Source organism: Acromyrmex echinatior, chromosome 6 (genome assembly GCF_024713525.1).
Source record: "Acromyrmex echinatior isolate Ae372 chromosome 6, ASM2471352v2, whole genome shotgun sequence".
NCBI classification, from domain to species: Eukaryota; Metazoa; Arthropoda; class Insecta; order Hymenoptera; family Formicidae; genus Acromyrmex; species Acromyrmex echinatior.
In genome coordinates this window covers 4392346-4412831 of record NC_141857.1, presented here as the reverse complement: position 1 = coordinate 4412831, position 20486 = coordinate 4392346, and the positions used below count along the sequence as shown (strand labels likewise).

The 20486-nt window shown below is 33.9% G+C and overlaps 5 protein-coding genes across 15 annotated transcripts; 4 read left to right on the top strand and 1 right to left on the bottom strand.

Moving 5' to 3' along the window:
- The first annotated feature begins 57 nt into the window (after positions 1 to 57).
- AP-1-2beta (adaptor protein complex 1/2, beta subunit) lies at positions 58 to 7405 on the top strand. Of its 7 annotated transcripts, none has more exons than XM_087407020.1 (13): positions 58 to 296; positions 673 to 739; positions 1014 to 1126; positions 1832 to 2002; positions 3367 to 3393; positions 3495 to 3740; positions 3959 to 4219; positions 4412 to 4834; positions 5006 to 5690; positions 5874 to 6126; positions 6222 to 6573; positions 6680 to 6886; positions 7101 to 7405. In XM_087407020.1, exons 3-13 carry the CDS (start codon positions 1019 to 1021, stop codon positions 7173 to 7175), a joined length of 2808 nt encoding a protein of 935 aa, XP_087263146.1. In that variant the 5' UTR covers positions 58 to 296; positions 673 to 739; positions 1014 to 1018; the 3' UTR covers positions 7176 to 7405. The 7 variants fall into 7 exon arrangements, with proteins under 7 accessions (XP_087263146.1, XP_087263147.1, XP_087263144.1 ...); XM_087407021.1 differs by having other exon boundaries at positions 642 to 739; XM_087407018.1 differs by lacking the exon at positions 673 to 739 and having other exon boundaries at positions 58 to 371.
- A 461-nt stretch (positions 7406 to 7866) lies between these two features.
- Positions 7867 to 8775, bottom strand: RpS27 (ribosomal protein S27). Its single transcript, XM_087407072.1, has 2 exons — positions 8623 to 8775; positions 7867 to 8186 (listed from the first exon to the last, which is right to left on the bottom strand). The coding sequence occupies exon 2, from the start codon at positions 8183 to 8185 to the stop codon at positions 7928 to 7930; it is 258 nt and encodes an 85-aa protein (XP_087263198.1). The 5' UTR covers position 8186; positions 8623 to 8775; the 3' UTR covers positions 7867 to 7927.
- Positions 8776 to 8875: 100 nt separating this feature from the next.
- On the top strand, positions 8876 to 10473 carry LOC105153930 (low molecular weight phosphotyrosine protein phosphatase). Of its 2 annotated transcripts, none has more exons than XM_087407057.1 (5): positions 8876 to 9002; positions 9097 to 9234; positions 9418 to 9608; positions 9870 to 10031; positions 10112 to 10473. In XM_087407057.1, exons 2-5 carry the CDS (start codon positions 9177 to 9179, stop codon positions 10193 to 10195), a joined length of 495 nt encoding a protein of 164 aa, XP_087263183.1. In that variant the 5' UTR covers positions 8876 to 9002; positions 9097 to 9176; the 3' UTR covers positions 10196 to 10473. The 2 variants fall into 2 exon arrangements, with proteins under 2 accessions (XP_087263183.1, XP_011067383.1); XM_011069081.2 differs by having other exon boundaries at positions 8878 to 9002; positions 9076 to 9234.
- Positions 10474 to 10557: 84 nt separating this feature from the next.
- On the top strand, positions 10558 to 15398 carry LOC105153931 (low molecular weight phosphotyrosine protein phosphatase). Of its 4 annotated transcripts, XM_087407058.1 has the most exons (6): positions 10558 to 11370; positions 11780 to 11802; positions 12046 to 12236; positions 12493 to 12654; positions 12870 to 12947; positions 13118 to 15398. In XM_087407058.1, exons 3-6 carry the CDS (start codon positions 12066 to 12068, stop codon positions 13139 to 13141), a joined length of 435 nt encoding a protein of 144 aa, XP_087263184.1. In that variant the 5' UTR covers positions 10558 to 11370; positions 11780 to 11802; positions 12046 to 12065; the 3' UTR covers positions 13142 to 15398. The 4 variants fall into 4 exon arrangements, with proteins under 4 accessions (XP_087263184.1, XP_011067386.1, XP_011067385.1 ...); XM_011069084.2 differs by lacking the exon at positions 11780 to 11802 and having other exon boundaries at positions 10566 to 11370; positions 12493 to 12627; XM_011069083.2 differs by lacking the exon at positions 11780 to 11802 and having other exon boundaries at positions 10572 to 11370.
- A 692-nt stretch (positions 15399 to 16090) lies between these two features.
- HisRS (histidine--tRNA ligase) lies at positions 16091 to 20256 on the top strand. Its single transcript, XM_087407040.1, has 6 exons — positions 16091 to 16625; positions 17201 to 17512; positions 18107 to 18319; positions 18401 to 18622; positions 18713 to 19214; positions 19329 to 20256. Exons 1-6 carry the CDS (start codon positions 16518 to 16520, stop codon positions 19799 to 19801), a joined length of 1830 nt encoding a protein of 609 aa, XP_087263166.1. The 5' UTR covers positions 16091 to 16517; the 3' UTR covers positions 19802 to 20256.
- The last annotated feature ends 230 nt before the right edge of the window (positions 20257 to 20486 follow it).

Genomic DNA, 20486 nt, shown 5'->3' with positions numbered 1-20486 from the left:
TGCATTCCACGAGTGGAAATGACCAATCAGAGCCAAGTCACTTATCGATAACTGGAGGCGGCGGCCTCCTCTCCCCCACATGTGCGCTAATGCGCGCCAGGCCTGCGTGGCCACTGATAGCCGTGTGTTGCAGCGAAGTGTCACGAAGGTGCCCCCGGTGTATCGCACTTAGCAGAAGCGCAAAGTTGCCCGGGGGGCGGACGGCGTCATCCGTCTGAGTTCGCGGATAAAACGATTCGTTCTCGACTGTTCTCGCCCCTTCTCCCCGCCGCCGCCAGTCGCTGTTAAATAGACAGGTAATTAATGAGGCGACGACGCGAGAGCAGCTGCAACGGCGGCCCCGCTCCAGATGCAACCGTTCGAGATTCTACGTAATGTTTCTTTTTATTCCGCTCTATTATGACGTGCGCGCGCGCCACGCCACTCGCTTATCGCCCCTCGGTGATAATCTATTTCTCCCCGGCATCCCCGCGCCTGGGTTTCCCAAGCGTTCCTTGTTAAATGACAGATTCGTTGGCGGGGGAGTTAGCGCTACGACACCATAGATTCTGGACATTGATCCAGTCCCGGGTTCACTATATAGCGAAATCTTATTTAATTTCACTACGTGTCTCTCTCGTTTCTCTTCTCTCTCTTTCCAGTGTACAGAAGTCTATTCTTGCTCTTCCATAGATTTCTCGGCTGGCGAAAATTTGGATATTTCTATACACATCAATTTCTCAACTTTGACTTTATTATTGTTAGTATCAGTTTGGTGTTATTAAATTAAATTGTAATTACGTTTTGAGATAAATTAACATTTAATTTTGTAAAACAAACAAGATTTGTATAATAATTACTGGTAAAATAATTATTTCTTTTATTATTATATAAATAATATAAGGAATTGTTTATTGTTAAATTGATAGAAAATAGATGAGAGTTTTATCAATTTTGTACATATTTGCATAAGTGGCATTACAGATTTTATATCTTCTGAGATTATATAATTATATTTGTTACATACATTACAGACAAGATGACGGATTCAAAGTATTTTACCACTACGAAGAAGGGAGAGATATTTGAGCTCAAGTCAGAACTAAACAATGAGAAGAAAGAAAAGAAAAAGGAAGCTGTGAAGAAGGTAAATAAAAAATTTGTTATTATAATTGTCTTGTTTTCACAAGAAATACTCTAATGTTATGCAATAAGCATTTTCATGCAGAACACTTGCATAGAAGGTAATACATTTGGATAATGAGGTAAGTTGCAAAATCTAAGGTGAAGGAACTCTAGTATTGATAATTTCAATGACTTCTTTCTACAAGAATATTTCTTGTATGTATAATACTCTTCTTATCTTATAATTATTATATTTTATTTTATAATTATTTAATAAGCCTCTGATACATCAGTAATATTGTCCTGAATTTATCAATATATTAAGAATATGTTTATTATCTGTGTGTTTGCATATAATGAGAAACATTTGTTGTATGTTAATTAAAAAAAAAATCATTAAAAAAGCAATGCATCAGCATGTAGTCTAGCGAGTTGTACTTGTCTTCAACACTATGCTTCTTACACTAGTGAAGTATTTGGTATAGAACAATTGGTATAGAACAAAAATTACATGAACAATAAATAATATATAATGTAGAACATATAATAACAATTAAACGCTTCCTTTTAGAAAATAATATCATAGAGAATGTGAAATTAATTGATTTTAATAGTAATGAAAATGTAATAGATTTGTATTTGTTGAGAATGTTACATTTGCAGTATCACCTATGTTATAATAATGTTGCACTGTTTAATAACGCAAGGGTATCAATTGTTTGTCCAGGTCATTGCTTCCATGACAGTAGGAAAAGATGTGTCTGCACTGTTTCCTGATGTGGTGAATTGCATGCAGACCGACAATCTGGAACTGAAAAAGCTGGTATACCTGTACCTGATGAACTACGCCAAGAGCCAACCGGACATGGCTATCATGGCAGTCAACACGTTCGTCAAGGTAACGTAGCTTAGAAACTCATCATTCAATTCGTCATCACGATTTTAATATATAACGCACCTTTACCCTCTACATATTTTTTAATGACACTTGGATGATGTTCGGAATCTGTCTGTAACGAGAGGCAAATTAGAAAATTATCCGTCGTTATGTATTCTCTATAACGACTGTCAGATTGTAAATATAATCTCCTTTATCGGATATCATCCTAGCTGTGTTACATTTTACAGCGTGCCTCACACTGAATACAGACTGTGCTTTGCAAATAACAGTTTGCACAGAGCTGTCTGCATTATAGGACGGAATGTAACTTTTTCCTTCATTGCGACTGAATTGTTTATTTTTCAAAGGGCACGGATTTGGATTTTGGTTGTTCCAATATTCCATTTTTTAGTAGCAAAAGAGGCTATTAAATTACTCGTTACAAATGTCGTTACAGAACCAAATTCCAGAATGTACTTCGTTAGGCAGACCATTATATTAATCTAATACATGATTAAGTTTATCGAAATTAGTAGAGTAATTTAAAATCTCATTATCCTCCTCACGCTAATGCATTGATACATATGTCTTGTTTTCTCAAAATTGAGCATGTAACTTTCTTTCGAAAAGTCACACAATTTTTCATCTACATACGAAATGCTTGAAGCAAATTGTTCATTCTTCACAGTGCCGTTTATTTACAATATAAATATACGATATAAATTGATTCTTGTATTGCAGTTATAATATCGTTTCAAATCGATATAATAGTTCGAACATTAATCTTGGTTAATCTTTTACTCGTGAATTTCTAATGTGCAGCAGCATGAAAATTGTAGTTCCTTAAATGTTCATTTTATACATATTTGTGTATTACCAATCAGTGCTTCTATAAAGATGATATTTACTAATTGCACGCATTTTGTATCATATATACATACATTTATATATATATATATATATATATATACATATATATATTATTTAATAATATATTTTATATTTATAAAATTTCAGTGTATCTGATGAATGTAATTCTCGTGTTACAAATAATACTTCATAATGCGATTAATATAAATATTTGTAAATATATTTTTCTATATATATGTTGGACGATACACCATTTATCTCTATTTGCATGGTGCTAATATTGATGTAACACAATTCTTAATTCTTTATTCGCAAAATTGTGCCACAACGATTGTTGAAAGAAAAAGAAAGAAAAAAAGACACTAACGAAAGAATGATACCTCGTGCTCTTTAAAAAATGATCAGTTCTCGATTACACACTACTTTAAATGGCTGATAAGTATAATATTTAACACTTAATGAAAAATGGTGACGGTGACCAATTTGACCTTTTTCGTTCTGACACGCAAAAGGAGCTAGCGACATCTCCGATGACAAAGGTACCAATGCCACTTTCTACTTTGTTAAAGTTCATGGGTTGAGATAGATAGCCACTACTGTGACTAGACTTGAATCCCTGGCTTGCCCGATTTTTGCGCAGGACTGCGAGGACCCAAATCCGCTGATTCGCGCTCTGGCAGTTCGCACGATGGGCTGTATACGTGTTGACAAGATAACCGAGTATCTGTGCGAGCCGCTGCGCAAATGCCTGAAGGATGAGGACCCGTATGTACGCAAGACCGCAGCCGTGTGCGTCGCCAAACTTTATGACATTAACGCGGCCTTAGTCGAGGACCAGGGATTCCTGGATCAATTGAAGGATCTCCTGTCCGACAGCAATCCAATGGTATGTAAGCTTTCCCAATGTCAGAACTTGATAATTTAAATAATACAATAGACGTTTTAAAATGTTATTCTATTTATACACATATTTAATAAAATATTGTTAGAAATGGTATAATAAAGCAAAAGGAATTTGTTAAGCAGAAAAGATTAAAATTCATTGTTATCTAAAGATAACAGTTCTGTGGATAATATATGTTAATTAATTAATGTTGTTATTAGGTTGTCGCAAACGCGGTAGCTGCTCTGTCTGAGATCAACGAGGCCAGTCCGAGCGGTCAACCGTTGGTAGAAATGAATGCACAGACCATAAACAAACTTCTGACGGCGCTTAACGAATGTACGGAATGGGGCCAAGTTTTCATCCTGGATTCATTAGCGAATTACTCGCCCAAGGATGATCGCGAAGCGCAAAGCATTTGCGAACGGATCACTCCGCGTTTGGCGCATGCTAACGCTGCAGTCGTGCTTTCTGCCGTCAAAGTAAATAATAAATACAGGAGAAGAACTTGATTAATCCTATCTTATATAATTTATTAAAATTTTTATACATTAGCATCAACATCTAAGCGCTAACAAGATTAGATTGATCATAATTTCTTCTCCTGAATCCTTTATTTTTAAAACTTTTTTACTTGATTTTATATATTAATCAAATTTATTTCGATATTTTAGGTATTAATGAAATTAATGGAGATGTTGCAGTCCGAATCGGATTTTGTCGGCACACTTACAAAGAAATTGGCGCCTCCTCTTGTTACGTTATTGAGCTCCGAACCGGAAGTTCAATATGTTGCATTGAGAAATATCAATCTCATCGTGCAAAAACGACCAGATATTCTAAAACACGAGATGAAAGTATTCTTCGTCAAGTATAACGATCCTATTTATGTAAAATTGGAGAAGTTGGACATTATGATTCGTTTAGCGTCACAGGCCAACATCGCGCAAGTCCTGTCGGAATTAAAGGAATATGCTACCGAGGTCGACGTGGACTTCGTAAGGAAGGCTGTGCGGGCCATCGGTCGCTGCGCTATAAAAGTCGAGCCGTCTGCAGAACGTTGCGTCTCCACGTTACTGGACCTGATACAAACAAAAGTAAGTAAAGATATCACAGACATCTTAAAATATCAAATTTTTAAGTATATATCTTATATTTTAATATATTTTTATATTTTAAATATTTTAATACTTTAATATATAATATTAAAGTTTAATATATTAAAATTAGTCGGTTATTGATTAATTGATATCTTTAATTTTTCTCAGGTGAATTACGTTGTTCAAGAAGCAATTGTAGTAATAAAAGACATCTTCCGCAAGTATCCTAACAAATACGAAAGCATAATTTCGACTCTATGCGAGAATTTAGACACACTAGATGAGCCTGAAGCGCGTGCCTCCATGATATGGATTATCGGAGAGTACGCAGAACGCATCGACAATGCTGATGAATTGCTGGAAAGCTTCCTGGAAGGTTTCCATGACGAGAACACACAAGTACAGCTGCAATTGCTCACCGCAATTGTCAAATTGTTTCTCAAGAGGCCCACGGATACGCAGGAGTTGGTTCAACAAGTGCTCAGCCTGGCCACGCAGGATTCTGACAATCCCGATCTACGAGACCGCGGTTTCATCTACTGGCGATTACTGAGTACTGATCCAGCAGCGGCTAAAGAGGTAGTGCTTGCAGAAAAGCCTCTAATCTCAGAAGAGACGGATCTGCTGGAACCAACATTATTGGATGAATTGATTTGCCATATCTCGAGCTTAGCATCCGTATATCACAAACCTCCTACTGCGTTTGTAGAAGGTAGAGCAGCTGGCGCCAGGAAGTCACTGCCCGCTAGAAGCAACTCAAATGAGGAATCTAACCGGACAACTGCACAACCCCATGCACAGGTCATACCCGCTCAGGATTCCCTGATCGGCGACCTCCTCAGTATGGACATCGGTGAGCGAACCTAAATTTAAAATTAGAAAATTAAAATATATAATAATAATATTTAAAAAGTATGTGTTGTGTAAATGCTTTTGTGAAAAATTTTAAACGTATTTTTTTATATAGTTGCAGATAAAAAATATATAACCTATCCTATTTATCCTATTGATCACTTGTTGACTTATTTTGTTGCAGGTGGACCGACAATAGTCACACCGGCACCTGCACCACAGTCTTCGGGACTAGGATTAGATCTTCTAGGCGGTGGCCTCGACGGAATCTTGAACGATAATACGAGTGCACCAGCCGTTTCTCAGAGTACAACGGGTCTGCTCGGCGATATATTCGGCTTCAACCAAGGTCCTACGCCTTACATATCTCCCAAAGTTAATTGGCTACCAGCCGAAAAAGGCAAAGGTTTTGATATTTGGGGCACATTTTCGAGAAAGTAATTAATATAAATATATATTAATGGATACAGAAAACATCTGATTATACATCTCCTCGATTGCAAATAATTATACTATGCAAAATATGTTATAGAAATGGCCAAATTAGCATGGATATGACCTTTACAAATAAAGCAATGCAACCTATGGGAGGGTTCGCGATACAGCTCAACAAAAATAGCTTTGGCTTAACGCCGGCAGCTCCGTTGCAAGTTCCAGCTCCCCTGAGTCCTGGATCAAGTATAGAAGCGAATGTTATATTGTCTACCGCGGGTGCGGTGCAACGTATGGAGCCTTTGAACAATCTGCAAGTTGCTATCAAGAACAATATCGATGTTTTCTACTTCGCGTGCATCGTACCTATGAATGCATACTTCGCGGAAGATGGACAGTTGGACAAAAGAGTGTTTCTTTCTACCTGGAAAGATATACCTGCACAGAATGAGGTATTATCCATCTATTTTTTTCTATGTTTGTCGAAAAATGGTTTTCTGTAAGATTCATTAATAAACGAAAAGAAAAGATTCTTTAAGAAACATATCTTATTTGCAGGTACAATATACGCTAAACGGTGTAATGTTAACCGCAGATCAAGTGGTGCAAAAGATGCAACAGAATAATGTCTTCACAATTGCTAAGAGGAATGTAGAGGGACAGGATATGCTTTATCAGTCTCTCAAGCTGACGAACAATGTCTGGGTATTGAACGAGTTGAAAATTCAGCCGGGCAATCCCGATGTCACGGTACATTTAATACAAGTATCATATTTAAATTTTATCAATATGGTTATAGAAATTAGCAATTAGTTGTTTAAGAAAAGTTTTCTTATTCTCAGATCAAATATAATCTTATCTTGACTTAGTATACATTTTTTTTAATTAATAAAATTATATAAAAAAATTGTTACATAGGATATTTTATACATTTTATATTTACCTTAAATTTTATCAATCTTTTTTTCTTTTATTGCAGCTATCCTTGAAATCTCGGTCCGTAGAAGTCGCTCCTGGAGTATTTCAAGCGTACAATGCGATTTTACATTCTTAAACTTTCTTTCTTTCGTCAATTAGGATATTACTGTAAGATGCAAATTATTAAAAAAAATGCGAACATGCGCAGCAACTTATTTATAGGAGCTATCTATGTACATCCGTATAAGACTCGAGAATATCTTGAAATACAGTACTACAGGAATCTCTGTTACAGATTGAATTTATTATAAAAATGACCACGGGCGTGTATGGAAATAAAGATTTATGATCATGTTTGTGTCCTTATTTATGCGTTTTTTTTTGTATTTTAGATATAAAAGATATAACATGTACATTTTAATCTTAAACAGCCTCTAGACGATCAATATTATTGCACAATATTATTGATTATTTGGAAGCTATATTAAAAAATTAGTTTCCGTTAAATTTATAATCAATTTTTAATATTTTCAAATATCCAATTATAAAATTTTTATTTTAAGTATACTATAAAAAGGATTTCAAGATATCTAATTGAATTTACGTCTTAAAAGAAATCCAATTTAACCCAGGAATACATGGCTAAAAAAATTGTGACGATATAATAATACCGATATAACTATATAGTTTATTAACACAACTTGTGGTAATAAAGAATTCATTTTAAGTCTCTAAAAAAATTCTATAAATCTTTTGCATTTACTGTAGCATATCCTATATGTTACAGATAGGTAATGTCTCACAATGTGAAATAATACTATAATACATAATGTGATTGTGTTTATTTATCGAATATAAAGAGAGAAATCGAATACATATCGGATAAAATTAACACTGGACTTTTCTTCTAAAAGAACATCCCTCAGTTAACCGTGCTTTTCCACCCGTCGGTGTACAAAGTATCGTACGGCATCCGTCACATTCTACTGGCCTCTGGGCATGTGAGAAAATTGTTTTGATAGCATAGCAGCCCGGGCATTTGACATCCATGAAATAACTGTTAGGCTTCTGTACGAGCCTCTTCAATTTGTGTTTCCTTTTCTCCTCGATGGGACTCGGGTGGAGAAAATCTCTAGCCAATGGCATTCTGTAAAATAGATTCAGCTGTCAAAAACTTATATTCGGGGAATAGAATTATAAATCCTTCTATCAGACAGCACTTTCTCGCATTGTATTTAAATACAATTTCTTTTATTACAAGAAAAAAATGTATACATACAATATTATGCAATCTTGTGCGATATATGGTATGACAATAACATTAAGATTGCTTAACAAAAAATTACAAATATAACGCGAGCCCGATTTGTCGAATGCTTTTCCGATACAAATACGACGATCAGAAACGTTAACATCTACCGGATAATTTGTGTAATAATGGGCGATACCGCAACGGGCAAAAGCGCAGTAGCATGCCGCTCACGAAATGAGCGTGAAAAACTATTTTCCGGATTGACTGGGCTCACCACAACACAAACTAATAAAATTTATGCAACAGCGAATAAAGTGGTGCAAATACTTACATGATTCGCAGAGTATTTCGCCTTAAATTCGATAATTACAATCGCACCCACGTGTTTACAGTACAACGTTAAGCACTGGAAAGGAATGGTATAGGATTTGACGCGAAACATTTAAAACCCCAGACCAGAAGAGTCCGTCAGTGTCGCCAACTTCTATTCGTAAAGGCATAGATTTTATTGATTGGGTGATTGGTCAATTGGACTAAATAAATCTGGACAAGTCGTGAAGGCTTTTCACGCAAAGTAAAGACAAATGATGTGACGCATCTTATACAAATCTAATCCTTGATGTTATTATCTGTGGAATGCAAAGTGTATTTTAAAAAATAAATTAAAAATTAAATTAAAAAAAATTTTTGATAAAACTCTAACGGTCTTTTGTAAGAATAACAAATTTTTTTCAATAAATTTCTTTATTTTCTCAATAACATTTATTTAATTTTCTTGTGAAAGATTGAAGGAAAATATTTATAGAGACAAGGCCGTTCAATAGAGAAGAATTGTACTGTGTACTTAAGAAAAAAAAAAAATTTTTAATTAAACAAAGGCATATTATGTCTTCTGTCGAGATAGAATCGAAGAAGAAGAAGAAAGTGCTTATGATTTGCTTAGGTATTATAGAGATATCACATAACTGATAAAACATTTTATACTTTTTAATTTTGTAAATATATATATATATATATATATATATATATATATATGTATAGATATTTTCTAATAAACATAATAAAAAATATAAATATAGCTATATTTGTGTTATTAATTAATGAATATTTATATTTTATATTACAGGCAATATTTGTCGTTCGCCTATAGCAGAGGCTGTATTTCAGAATGAAGTGAAGAAGAGAGGTTTGCAAGATCAATGGAAGGCAGAAAGCGCTGCCATTATTGGATACCATACAGGTAAAAAACCAGATACTAGGGCCCGGAATACGCTAATGGAAAATGGAATCACTGATTATTCTCATACAGCACGCAAAGTAAGATTTTGTATTTTTAAGAATAAACATTAAAATTTTATTATCACGATTACTGTAATAGCAATTATAGCTTGGATTTTCTATGCACTGAGTAGTTTTATTTATGATTAAATTTTCATGTGAAAAAAGAAAAAATAAATCATTGTAATTAGATAAATTGTAATTATATGAATTATTCAATATTTATTTAGAATCATTGAAACTAATATTATATTGTATTACTACATATCGTTGTATATCTAAATGTCTAATTACATACAGATCGAACTAGACGACTTCGACAAATATGATTGGATATTTGGTATGGATCAGGAAAACATTAAAGATTTACTTAGTAGAAAACCAATGACTTCCCAAGCAAAAGTGGAACTTCTAGGAAGTTATAATCCAAGTGGAATAATTATAATACGAGATCCGTATTATGTATGTCATCTTTTGGCGTTTATAGAATTAGAAAACAAAAATTGAAGATACATTGAATTATTCTGATGATCTTTTTACAGGACAGCGATAGTGCAGGATTTCAGAAAGCCTATGATCAATGTGTAACATGCATAACAGCATTTTTGAACAAACATTCAAGTTAATGAGAAGATTCTAAAGAATCAATTTGCCTACATATTTTTAGAAGAATATGTTCTGAACTAATAGGTACAAAATTTTTAAATATTAAATTTATTACAAAATAAAATGTTTCTAAAGAATATTTTCATATTTAATATAGAGAAATGAATATTGATAACATTATTCATAAGATCATTGTAAACTTATTGATATGTTCTAAGATAATCATATAAGAAAAGGATATGAGAAATGTGTAAATATTAAAAAACTATGTAAATACACGTTCTTTTCTCATTCCAAACTTTTAATTTATATTTTCACAGCAATAATTATGTTTAAAAAATTACATATATTATATAAAGATTAATAAGAATTTTTTTTGTTTAATTTTTTTTTTAGACTAGAATTATTTTTTATTTTCAGCAATAAATATTTTAGTAACAAAGCATTGAATGAATTTCTGAAAGTGTCATTTAAGTTTCTAAAATCTAATGAAGGTTTAAATTTCCTTATTTAATCACACACTTGAAAAATAATTTGCAAATATATGAAGGATTTATCATCTTATTTTATCAAGCTACTGCAGTGGCATATAATATTGTTAGTGTCCTTTGATAGTCCCAGGATACTCCCAATTTTTCTAATTTTCAAAGCTTACTCTTAAGTGATGCAATTTCCCGTCCACTTGTAGCTTTGTAACACATTATAACATGTGAAGGGAGAAGCTTAGCAAGCACATTGGTACGCTTGCCAGGTTGACTCCATCTATGTGTTCTCTATCTATCTTCCTCTATATGTTATAAACGCAAAATTTCTATTAAGATCTATCTTTAGTGGAGACCATTAAAAAAATCACTTTCTTCCTCGCACCTGGTCTGATTAGGTGACAATAGGCGCGTTCAAGTTGATAAAGCGGCTAGCCTGTTCGCCGAGCAAATAATTAGTTGTTACTTATAGATCCAATCAATAATATACAATCGCTCGGTAAGTATGCCTAGTCGCTTTACCGTCTTGAACTCGTCTACTGTCAAACATAATCAGACCGGGTGGCACGAGGAAGAAAGTGGTTTTTAGTTTGATCTCCACTAAAGATATCAATAGAAATTTTCAGTGTACTTTTACTATTTACTATTTACTTACCTATTATAGCAAGAAATCAATATGATGCGAAAGAAGAAAGTTCTCATGGTTTGTTTAGGTATTGTAACTTACTTATTTTTAATTATAAATTAAATTTGTCGAATTGTCATACTTGTTTTAAAATATAGAATAAAGAAATTAAGAATGTGTTCGGGGAGATGCACCCTATTATTCATATTACATTAATACCTTGCGTCATCTTTGTTTTATGTCTATGATGATGGATTGACATAATTAGCGCTAAAAGTGTCTCCCCAAACACACCCTAAGTAATTATTGTTACCCTAACAATTTTTTTTGTAAAAAAAAATACAATTGAAATAAGAACTATATATATTTACTACTAGTTTTTCACTGCAAGTACTGAAAATCAATAATATTCGATAAATTTAATGGGTATGTTCCATTATTCAGTACTCGCACTGAATAATGGAACATACCCACTTTAACACAAATAATTTCTTTAGGGAGAAGCTCCGAGATATTTCACGTAAGGTTATAGTTTTCTATTTTTAAAAGTTATATAATTAATATAATACATGCAACGTATATATAACGTGCCAAATTGAACTATAGCTGAAAGCGGTCTTGGCTTTTCTTACAATGAATCTATGCATTCTATCTAATATGATGATATATGCTATCTAATATGCATTTCAAAGTATTTCAACAATGTTTTAAACTAGAATTTCAATATTTTATTTTAAATCAACATCTTAATTTTTTCATGCAGGGAATAGTTGTCGCTCTCCTATGGCGGAAGCGGTGTTTCAGGATCAAATCCGAAAAATGGATTTGATAGATTTTTGGGAAGTCGAAAGTGCTGCTATTCTGGATTATCATGTAGGCAATGATCCTGAACCTAGAGCGACAGCTACACTTCAGAAAGCTGGAATTACGAATTACTCTCATATTGCAAGAAAAGTAAATATTAAGCTTAATAAACAGTTGAAAGCAGAGACAATAAAAACAGACACTAATAGATTTTAAGATAAGTTGAAATTTGTTATTCCCTGTTTCTATTGCCAATGCTTTTTAATTGTATCTCAAATTTTACAATTCTATTTGATACTTCCTTCTATTTGTCTATCAGTTTTACATAATTGTTGGATAAAAATATTTTCCACAACAATAGATATATAGAGATTTGAGATAGAATTATATCAGGAATAATTTACAGATCACGATCGACGATTTTTACAAATTCGATTGGATATTCGGAATGGACAAATATATTATCGACATATTGTATGAAAAGCAACCGGAAGATAGCCAAGCAAAGATAGAACTACTTGGGAAATACGATCCATCTGGAGTAATTATCATAAAAGATCCTCTCTTTGTATGTATTACTCGAGAGACTTTGGCTACGTTTGATTTCGATAAACTTTATTCTATTTTTATTATTCATTACTTGTAAAAGGAAGATAGAACAAAGCTTACAAGCTCGTGAACGAAACAAAAAAAACACACCCTCTATAAAAATAATTTAACAAGACAATATGTTGTTCTACTGTAGAATTTATGAGTATAATAGCGAGGTTTGTTTGTCGACAGGATGTTGGTAATGCCGGATTTGAGAGAGCATTTCAGCAAGCTTTGAGAAGCGTACGCGCATTCTTGGAAATTCATAAAGTATTTCTCATTTCATCTTTCTAATATTCACATATATATATATATATATTCTAAAAGAGATTGCCCAATTTTACGAATCTCTGTAAAATTAACGAGTTATTAAAAAAAAAATTTGACATCTTATTTCAAATATTCTAAACTTTTATAACTAACTCAAGTTTTCTTTACAGGATAATATGCTCGACAAATCATAATGAAGAAGTTAAAAATTTTTATTTTAGAAATACTAAAAATAAGAAAAGAAATTAGGAATTAAGTTTTACCTAATTTATTCAACTTATACAGGGTGTTCTATAATTCATCCGACAAAATTTGTGAACAGGTAGAACGGACTAAACTGAGACGGAAAGTCTTCTATCATTTTACAATTTTCGCAATAGTTAACGAAATATTAATCTCTAAAGATTATCAAATCTGTATACTGCAGAGTACTTACAAAATAAATGATAAATTATAATAGATTAATATATTCACGAAATAAAGAGATATTAACTTTTCTGAAATCCAATTTCTTTGTGAGCGCAATAATCTATAGACGCGTTCTTTCACAATTCAAAGTAAAACGCTTTCTCTAAACCGCGAACAAAAACCTGAGTAAACGGATCATAATGATTGTTCCGACATAAAAAATTTATAGATTTTTTACATCATAAATTGAGACTAATACATTTTATCGATTAAGATTTGAGTGTATATAAATGTAAAAAGATAATTTTTTTGATTTTTCTAGATTTTTTAATTTGTAATTTCATTTGTAAATTAAAATATATGTATTCGTTCTAAAAAAGTTCCAAAATTTGAACCTTTGAGAAACAAAAAACTAACAAAATAAAAAAACAGCTCAAATTATAAATTAAATAACAAAGAGCTATTATGAGCCAATTAATTATTTTAATAAAATGAATTTCAAATACTTAAAAATAAACATTTCAACCTATATACTAGGTTATTATCATGTAATAGTTATATTTATGTAAAAATGGCACACCGATAGACCAAAAAAATATAACATATGTGACGTAATATTTAACAATTCTCCTGAATTAAAAAATATATACAGATGTAGGCATTAACGATCAAACACACATTTACGAAAAACCATATTTTTTTGTAAGGGAGATTTGTATTTTATTTTATGTATGTATACTATTATATATCCTCTATATTTTCCGACTTGATTACATAGAATATGTACATATTGAACATGAACTAGAACGCATGAATTAGATTTAAGCAATTACATCAAACACTGTAACATCAAACAACTGATACTATCTCATACGATAAATTTGTATATCGGCTTTCTCGGAGAACAGAGGCATTATTCTCCTTTTGAATCGAAGTCTAACGTCAGACATATATATATATATATATATGTGTAAATCTAATGAAGCATATACTCGTTCAGTGTCGAGCTTCAAGATATCTAGATCATAAAATGCTCCATTTGCAGATTTTGATTTGCGGCAATTGCGTAATTTGTTTCCTTGAATAGAGAAATTTAATTAATAATTAATATCTATATCTCACGTTAGTGAATGTCAACTCGAGCGTAAATTCTTTCTGACTTTTGCTGGCTTCATGAAGGTGCCAGAACGAGATGTGGAGAGAATAAGTTATCAAACATGAAATGTGATAAAACATGCGAATTTTTACACGTTAATTTATTAAACTTTTACATTCTTAACATATAATACATTAAACCAATATATTAAAATACAAATATTAAATTAATACAATCTTAGGAGTGTCCAAGATTTAAAAATCCAATTATTAGTTATTAATTTTTAAATATTAAATTAATGAAATCTTAGAAAGTTTCACAGATTTTCTCTTGTTCTAAGAAATGAAAATATTCATCGAAGCTTGTGAAGTAATTAAAAACTTAGAAATTTATACAGATATAAAATATGAATTATCTAACCCGATAATTAGTACAATTATTCGCTATTAAATGTTACAATTATGCATTAAAAGGAAATTGTGTATTAAGGATGAATTTAAAGGACGTTATTTAATTTGAAGGAAAGGTGGTAAAATCAGCCGTAATTCCTATAAAATCTGATCGCGCTTGTTTTTGAATCGCCGCAGAAAGATTAGGGAAATTTTGCAATAATGTAGATCCAGATAAATGCTAAAATCACGTTATCCTTTTTTAATCAGTTGTTAAAAAAAAGATAACGTGACCTTAATGTTCACTGTATCTGGATAAATGGTATTGTAAAAATTCTCTATTGATTACAGACTGCGGAAACGTAACTTAAATTAGATAGGGATTGAGACGGGAACGAAAAAATAATAATTGCATCGATACACGTTCACGTTAAGAAATGTAATGATGTCATTGAGGCGAGCAATGCAGAATATTTTAGAATAATGAATATAATCGCGATGCAAAAATGTTCATGTACATTAATAATACGCATATCCCGAATAAAAATATTAACCATACGCGTGGATTATTAAATTTCTTATGCCAATTCCACGAATGTAGATTAACTTTAATCTACATTCAACTTAATGACTTGATTATTCATTTTTTTTAATTCTTACAAATAGAAAAAGATAAAGAATATAAGTTGAATCGAGATTAAAATTGATCCACATTGGTAGAAAACAGATTTAAAGTTTAAAATTAAATTTTAAAGTTAAATTTAAAATTATTTCAAGTTATTTTGATTAAGCTGAAATTAATTATATAAAATTATCACAGATCAAGTTTGTTATTGTATAAGGAAAATTCCACGTGATATCATCGTACATCGTAAAGTTGACTGCACAGGCGCATTTGAAAGATCTCCTTATTAACCACGTTTCGTCTATGCATTTGTATGCAATACATTAAGTTATCGAAATTATATCACTCGATAGTTCAAATGTACAATTACTGGACATATAATCCTTCATTCATCGTGTGATTTATACTTGCGATTCGTTTTTAAATTACAGTTCGTTCAGAATTTATCTACTGAAATATGGAATGTGGTTACATCACGTTCCCAACTTCAGATAGATCGCGTCACTTGTACTTTCCATGTGCAAACGTATATCGTCTGTTTATAAATCTCCCTCTCGTAAAAGGGAAAATTTTATAAGACGCACGAAAAGTATCCCTCACAGTTGAACCTTTTATTTTTCCTTTCTCTTTTTCTTCAATGTTCTGTTTGCTTGTTTTGTTTATTTATCCATTTCGTTCTAAATGCAGAAAACATACATATTGCGGTATGAGTACGTGGAGTAAACTCTCTTTTTTCTCTCTCCCACGACTCACACTCTCACAAATAAGTATATTCATGCATTAACGTGGCTACACGTGTACGCGTTGAGTCTGTGAGTGATTTGATTACAGAAACAGAAGGATTCGTTTCACAAGTGTCGAGCCCACAGTCGAGCCCGGTCGAGCCTCTCTCGAGTGAAGTGTGCTGCAATAGGGAATCGCCACGGTGGAGAGTGGGAAATCACTCTCGTGGCGCGATTCGTTCCTCGGATCAGGCTATAAAGTAATGCGCCGGCGAGCGGAACGCACGGAATTAGGGCTCCAAGATACCGCGTGTGGTGCTACACTGCTACATGTTAACGATGGCTGACGAAACATCGAGGGATACGTTGCTGAGTCGTGTGAAGGAGCAGGGCGAATTGGTGCGACGATTAAAGGCCGCAAAGGTTGATAACACGCAGGTATGCGGACTCAACCCTTCAAGACCTTTCCCCTCTTCCTCCGGGGAAATCCCTGATGCGTCGTCTGCCCGTGACAGATGTATCTCCTTTCTCTTATCCTCGGAAGGTGCTCCGCACCTCTCCGCTCCACATCGCGCTTAATTACACCCTGTCATCATGTTACCTTCACTTATTTCCACGAAATCGGCCGCACTCGAAACTGGTCTTTTGGTCTTTTCACCTTAAGCAGCTATCTCAAATGTTTTTGTCTTCCACGTTGCATCATGCTCCCTCTGATTTATGCTTCGATCTCCCCTTCATTACTAGGTAAATGTCAGGTCTGTTGGCTTTAGATGCAACTTCCACGCTCAACTTTCTTTTCATTCTGGAGTCTAACAAAGCACGAAACTGAAGACACTTCTTTTCTAATAAAGAAAATGCATTAAAGCGAACAGATTTTTCGTAACAATGGACATGATGCAATAAGTCCCTGTAATAGCAATTTTTATTGAGACAGGTGCAAAGAATAGATTTCTCTTTTCCTTTTTGTCGCCAATGTTCTAAGCCTTTCTTTAGAGAGACGTCTCGTTTCTCAGGAATACAGAAAGCAGTCTGATATAAACATTGAGTTAGAAGGCTTAAATGGTGATTTTGCGGATATCAGCTATGTTTGTGGTTGGTGTCCAACGTCCAAGGATGCTGAACTGTTCGACATGTTGCGTATCGTCCTTAATGGTGAGCTTGCAAGGTGGCCGCATCTGAACAGATGGCATATTAACATGAAAAGCTTTAGTCGAGAAGAGCATCTAGCATTTCCTGCTGCGGAAACGCCGCTCACTTCCTTAGCAGAAAAAATCGAGCGACTAAAGGGCACTAACTATATTAGCAAAAGTATGCTAGACAAAAAGGTGAGACAGCTGGTTGCTTGCAAGCAGAGCTGTCATAAATTATTGTGAAATTGCCGTGGCTAATATTCAGAAAAAGAAAGCCTAGTTAAGAAACTCAGAAGCTTTTACATGGCAAAAATTAGATGGATGGACCATTTGGAAAATGAATACATGTTTCATTCTGAAAAGTTGAATTTCCTAAAAAATTCCTTTTATTTTCTTCCTAAATTCTGAAAAATTTTAAGACAAAGAAGAGAAAGATTGAAGATAATCAGTCTCTGTTAATTGTAGACTATGGCAATAATTAATGACAGTTTCATACTGGCTTGCTTACTGATATTATCTCTGCTGTTTGAACTAGTTTGATAAATCAAGAGATTGAGGGGGCTTTTCTCTTTCATTCTGGTTGCCTTGTAATTCCTTCATCCATTCATGATGTTACGCCTGATACGCAACAATTCTTTCCCCGTCATATGGAAACGCATTCGCAACGTACTGATGTCCACGACGCCACAGGTGGGTACGACGTTCTCGACTATCGTACCCTGGATATCTGAGAATGAGAGTGATGCCATGTTTCGTATATTAATGATGTATTCATTTGCTTGTTTGTAGATAGCAGAGGAAGTTGCCAAGTTATTGGACCTGAAAGCACAATTAGGAGAGGAGAATGGTTACCCTCATAAACTCATCCTCAAAACGCCAAAAGGCACGAGAGATTATAATCCGGAGCAAATGGCATTGCGATTAGGAGTGTTGGAAAAAATAATATCAGTATTCAAGCGTCATGGCGCTGAGACAATAGATACTCCTGTATTCGAGTTAAAGGTAAGAGTAAACGTATAGATAGTTATAAAAGGTAATATTAATTTCAATTTTTTATTAATATTAATACTGCTCTTGTTATAGGATGTCTTAACAGGTAAATATGGTGAAGACTCCAAGCTTATCTATGATTTGAAGGATCAAGGTGGTGAGATCCTCGCACTTAGATATGATTTGACAGTTCCTTTCGCGAGGTATCTGGCCATGAGCAAGATTTCTTCTATTAAAAGATATCACATCGCCAAGGTCTACCGAAGAGATAACCCAGCTACAACGAAAGGCAGATATAGGGAATTTTATCAATGTGTAAGCATAATATATGTATATTATTATGTTCCAGGAATATTTACATTTTGGCATTGATATTTTGTGCTAATTTAATTTGGTATCTTCAAGGATTTCGATATCGCAGGCCAGTATGATTTAATGCTGCCGGACGTGGAATGTATTCGGGTTGTGTGCGAAGCATTGGAAGCTCTGAATCTGGGACCATATTTAATTAAGGTGAATCATAGATCTTTATTGGACGGTATATTCGCCGCGTGTGGTGTGCCACAGAGTAAATTTCGCAGCATCTGTTCCTCCGTGGATAAGCTGGACAAGAGTCCATGGGAGGAGGTAAAGAAAGAGATGACGGACGAAAAGGGATTGGATGAACATATTGCTGATAAGGTTGGCAAGTACGTCTCGCAATCCGGTGGAGTGGAACTGATAGCCGAGTTGAGAAAAGACAAAGTGCTGATGAAACAGTCTGTCGCTGTGCAAGGTTTAGACTCTATGGAACTGTTGCTAAAGTACTGCGGCATCTACAAAATTCTGGACAAAATTAAGTTTGATTTGAGTCTTGCGAGAGGGCTTGATTACTACACAGGTGTTATTTACGAAGCTATATTGTGTGGTACGGATATTGATTTTTTTCTTTCTAAATTTTCTTCGTATATTACATGACGGAAATAATTTTAACACGAAATAGTTTTGGCAAAGTATAGCGTACATTAATTATTTTTCACAGGAGACGATGTCGGTGTTGGTAGCGTAGCAGGTGGCGGCCGTTATGATAATTTAGTAGGAATGTTCGATAGCAAGAACAAAAATGTACCTTGTGTCGGCGTATCGGTCGGTGTGGAGCGGATATTCAGTGTTATGGAGGCGAAATTAGCGAACAAGGGCCTAAAAACGCGTACTACTGAAATTGAGGTGTTTGTAGCCAGCGCACAAAAGAATCTGCATGAGGAGAGGATGAAGATACTGGTAGATCTGTGGGACGCCGGCGTGAAGGCGGAGCAATCTTACAAGAAGAATGCCAAGCTCTTGGCGCAGCTACAACACTGCGAGGAGAACGGCATCCCGCTGGCAATAATTATCGGGGAAGGCGAATTGGCGAAGGGTGAAGTTACATTGAGAGTCGTCTCGACACGAGAGGAGACTCGCGTGCCACGTAACAACCTCATCGACGAAATACGGAGACAGCTAAAAACATCGTAGCATCCCCTATGCTCAACTTTTCACTGTTGAGAGATCTACATCAGTACAAGAAAATACTTGTACTGCATTTAGTTCCATTTCAATCTGCGTGTCGGAACAGTTTATTTATTAGAAATTCTTTTGCATGAATTTATTTGTATTATTTGTATTATTTCGCATGACGTGCTACGTGAGAAACTTTTTGTCACCGATAGATGCTAACTGTGAAGTTATACGAGTGAATACACGCGAGGAAGTGTAACTACACTTACCACACATGTAAACATATAGGTACAATTTCTACATAAATAATTCTTTAATAATCCGAATTTCTCCGGGTGAAATTTAGAATTTAACCGGATCTTAATTTAACTGGTAATAATTCACAGCTTCGAGTTACAGCTCGAAAAACCAAATACATCTTTATAATTTATTCTGCAAGAACTTGTCAATAAAATATTGTAAATTTCGTAGAACGTGTCTCATTTCTTCTTTTATTATTATACATTTAAATATCGATTTCAAGATTTAGTAGAATAAATATGATTACGCGAGTGACTGTGATAAATGTCTTAAGTCACAAAATCGTAGCTGACAAATTGAACTGCGATACGAAATATTAATCTGCAAATTATTTCGAATGACGTGATTTACGTAGCTTAATAATTTTTCGAATTGGGATCGGATTTTAATTCAATGGATTTCG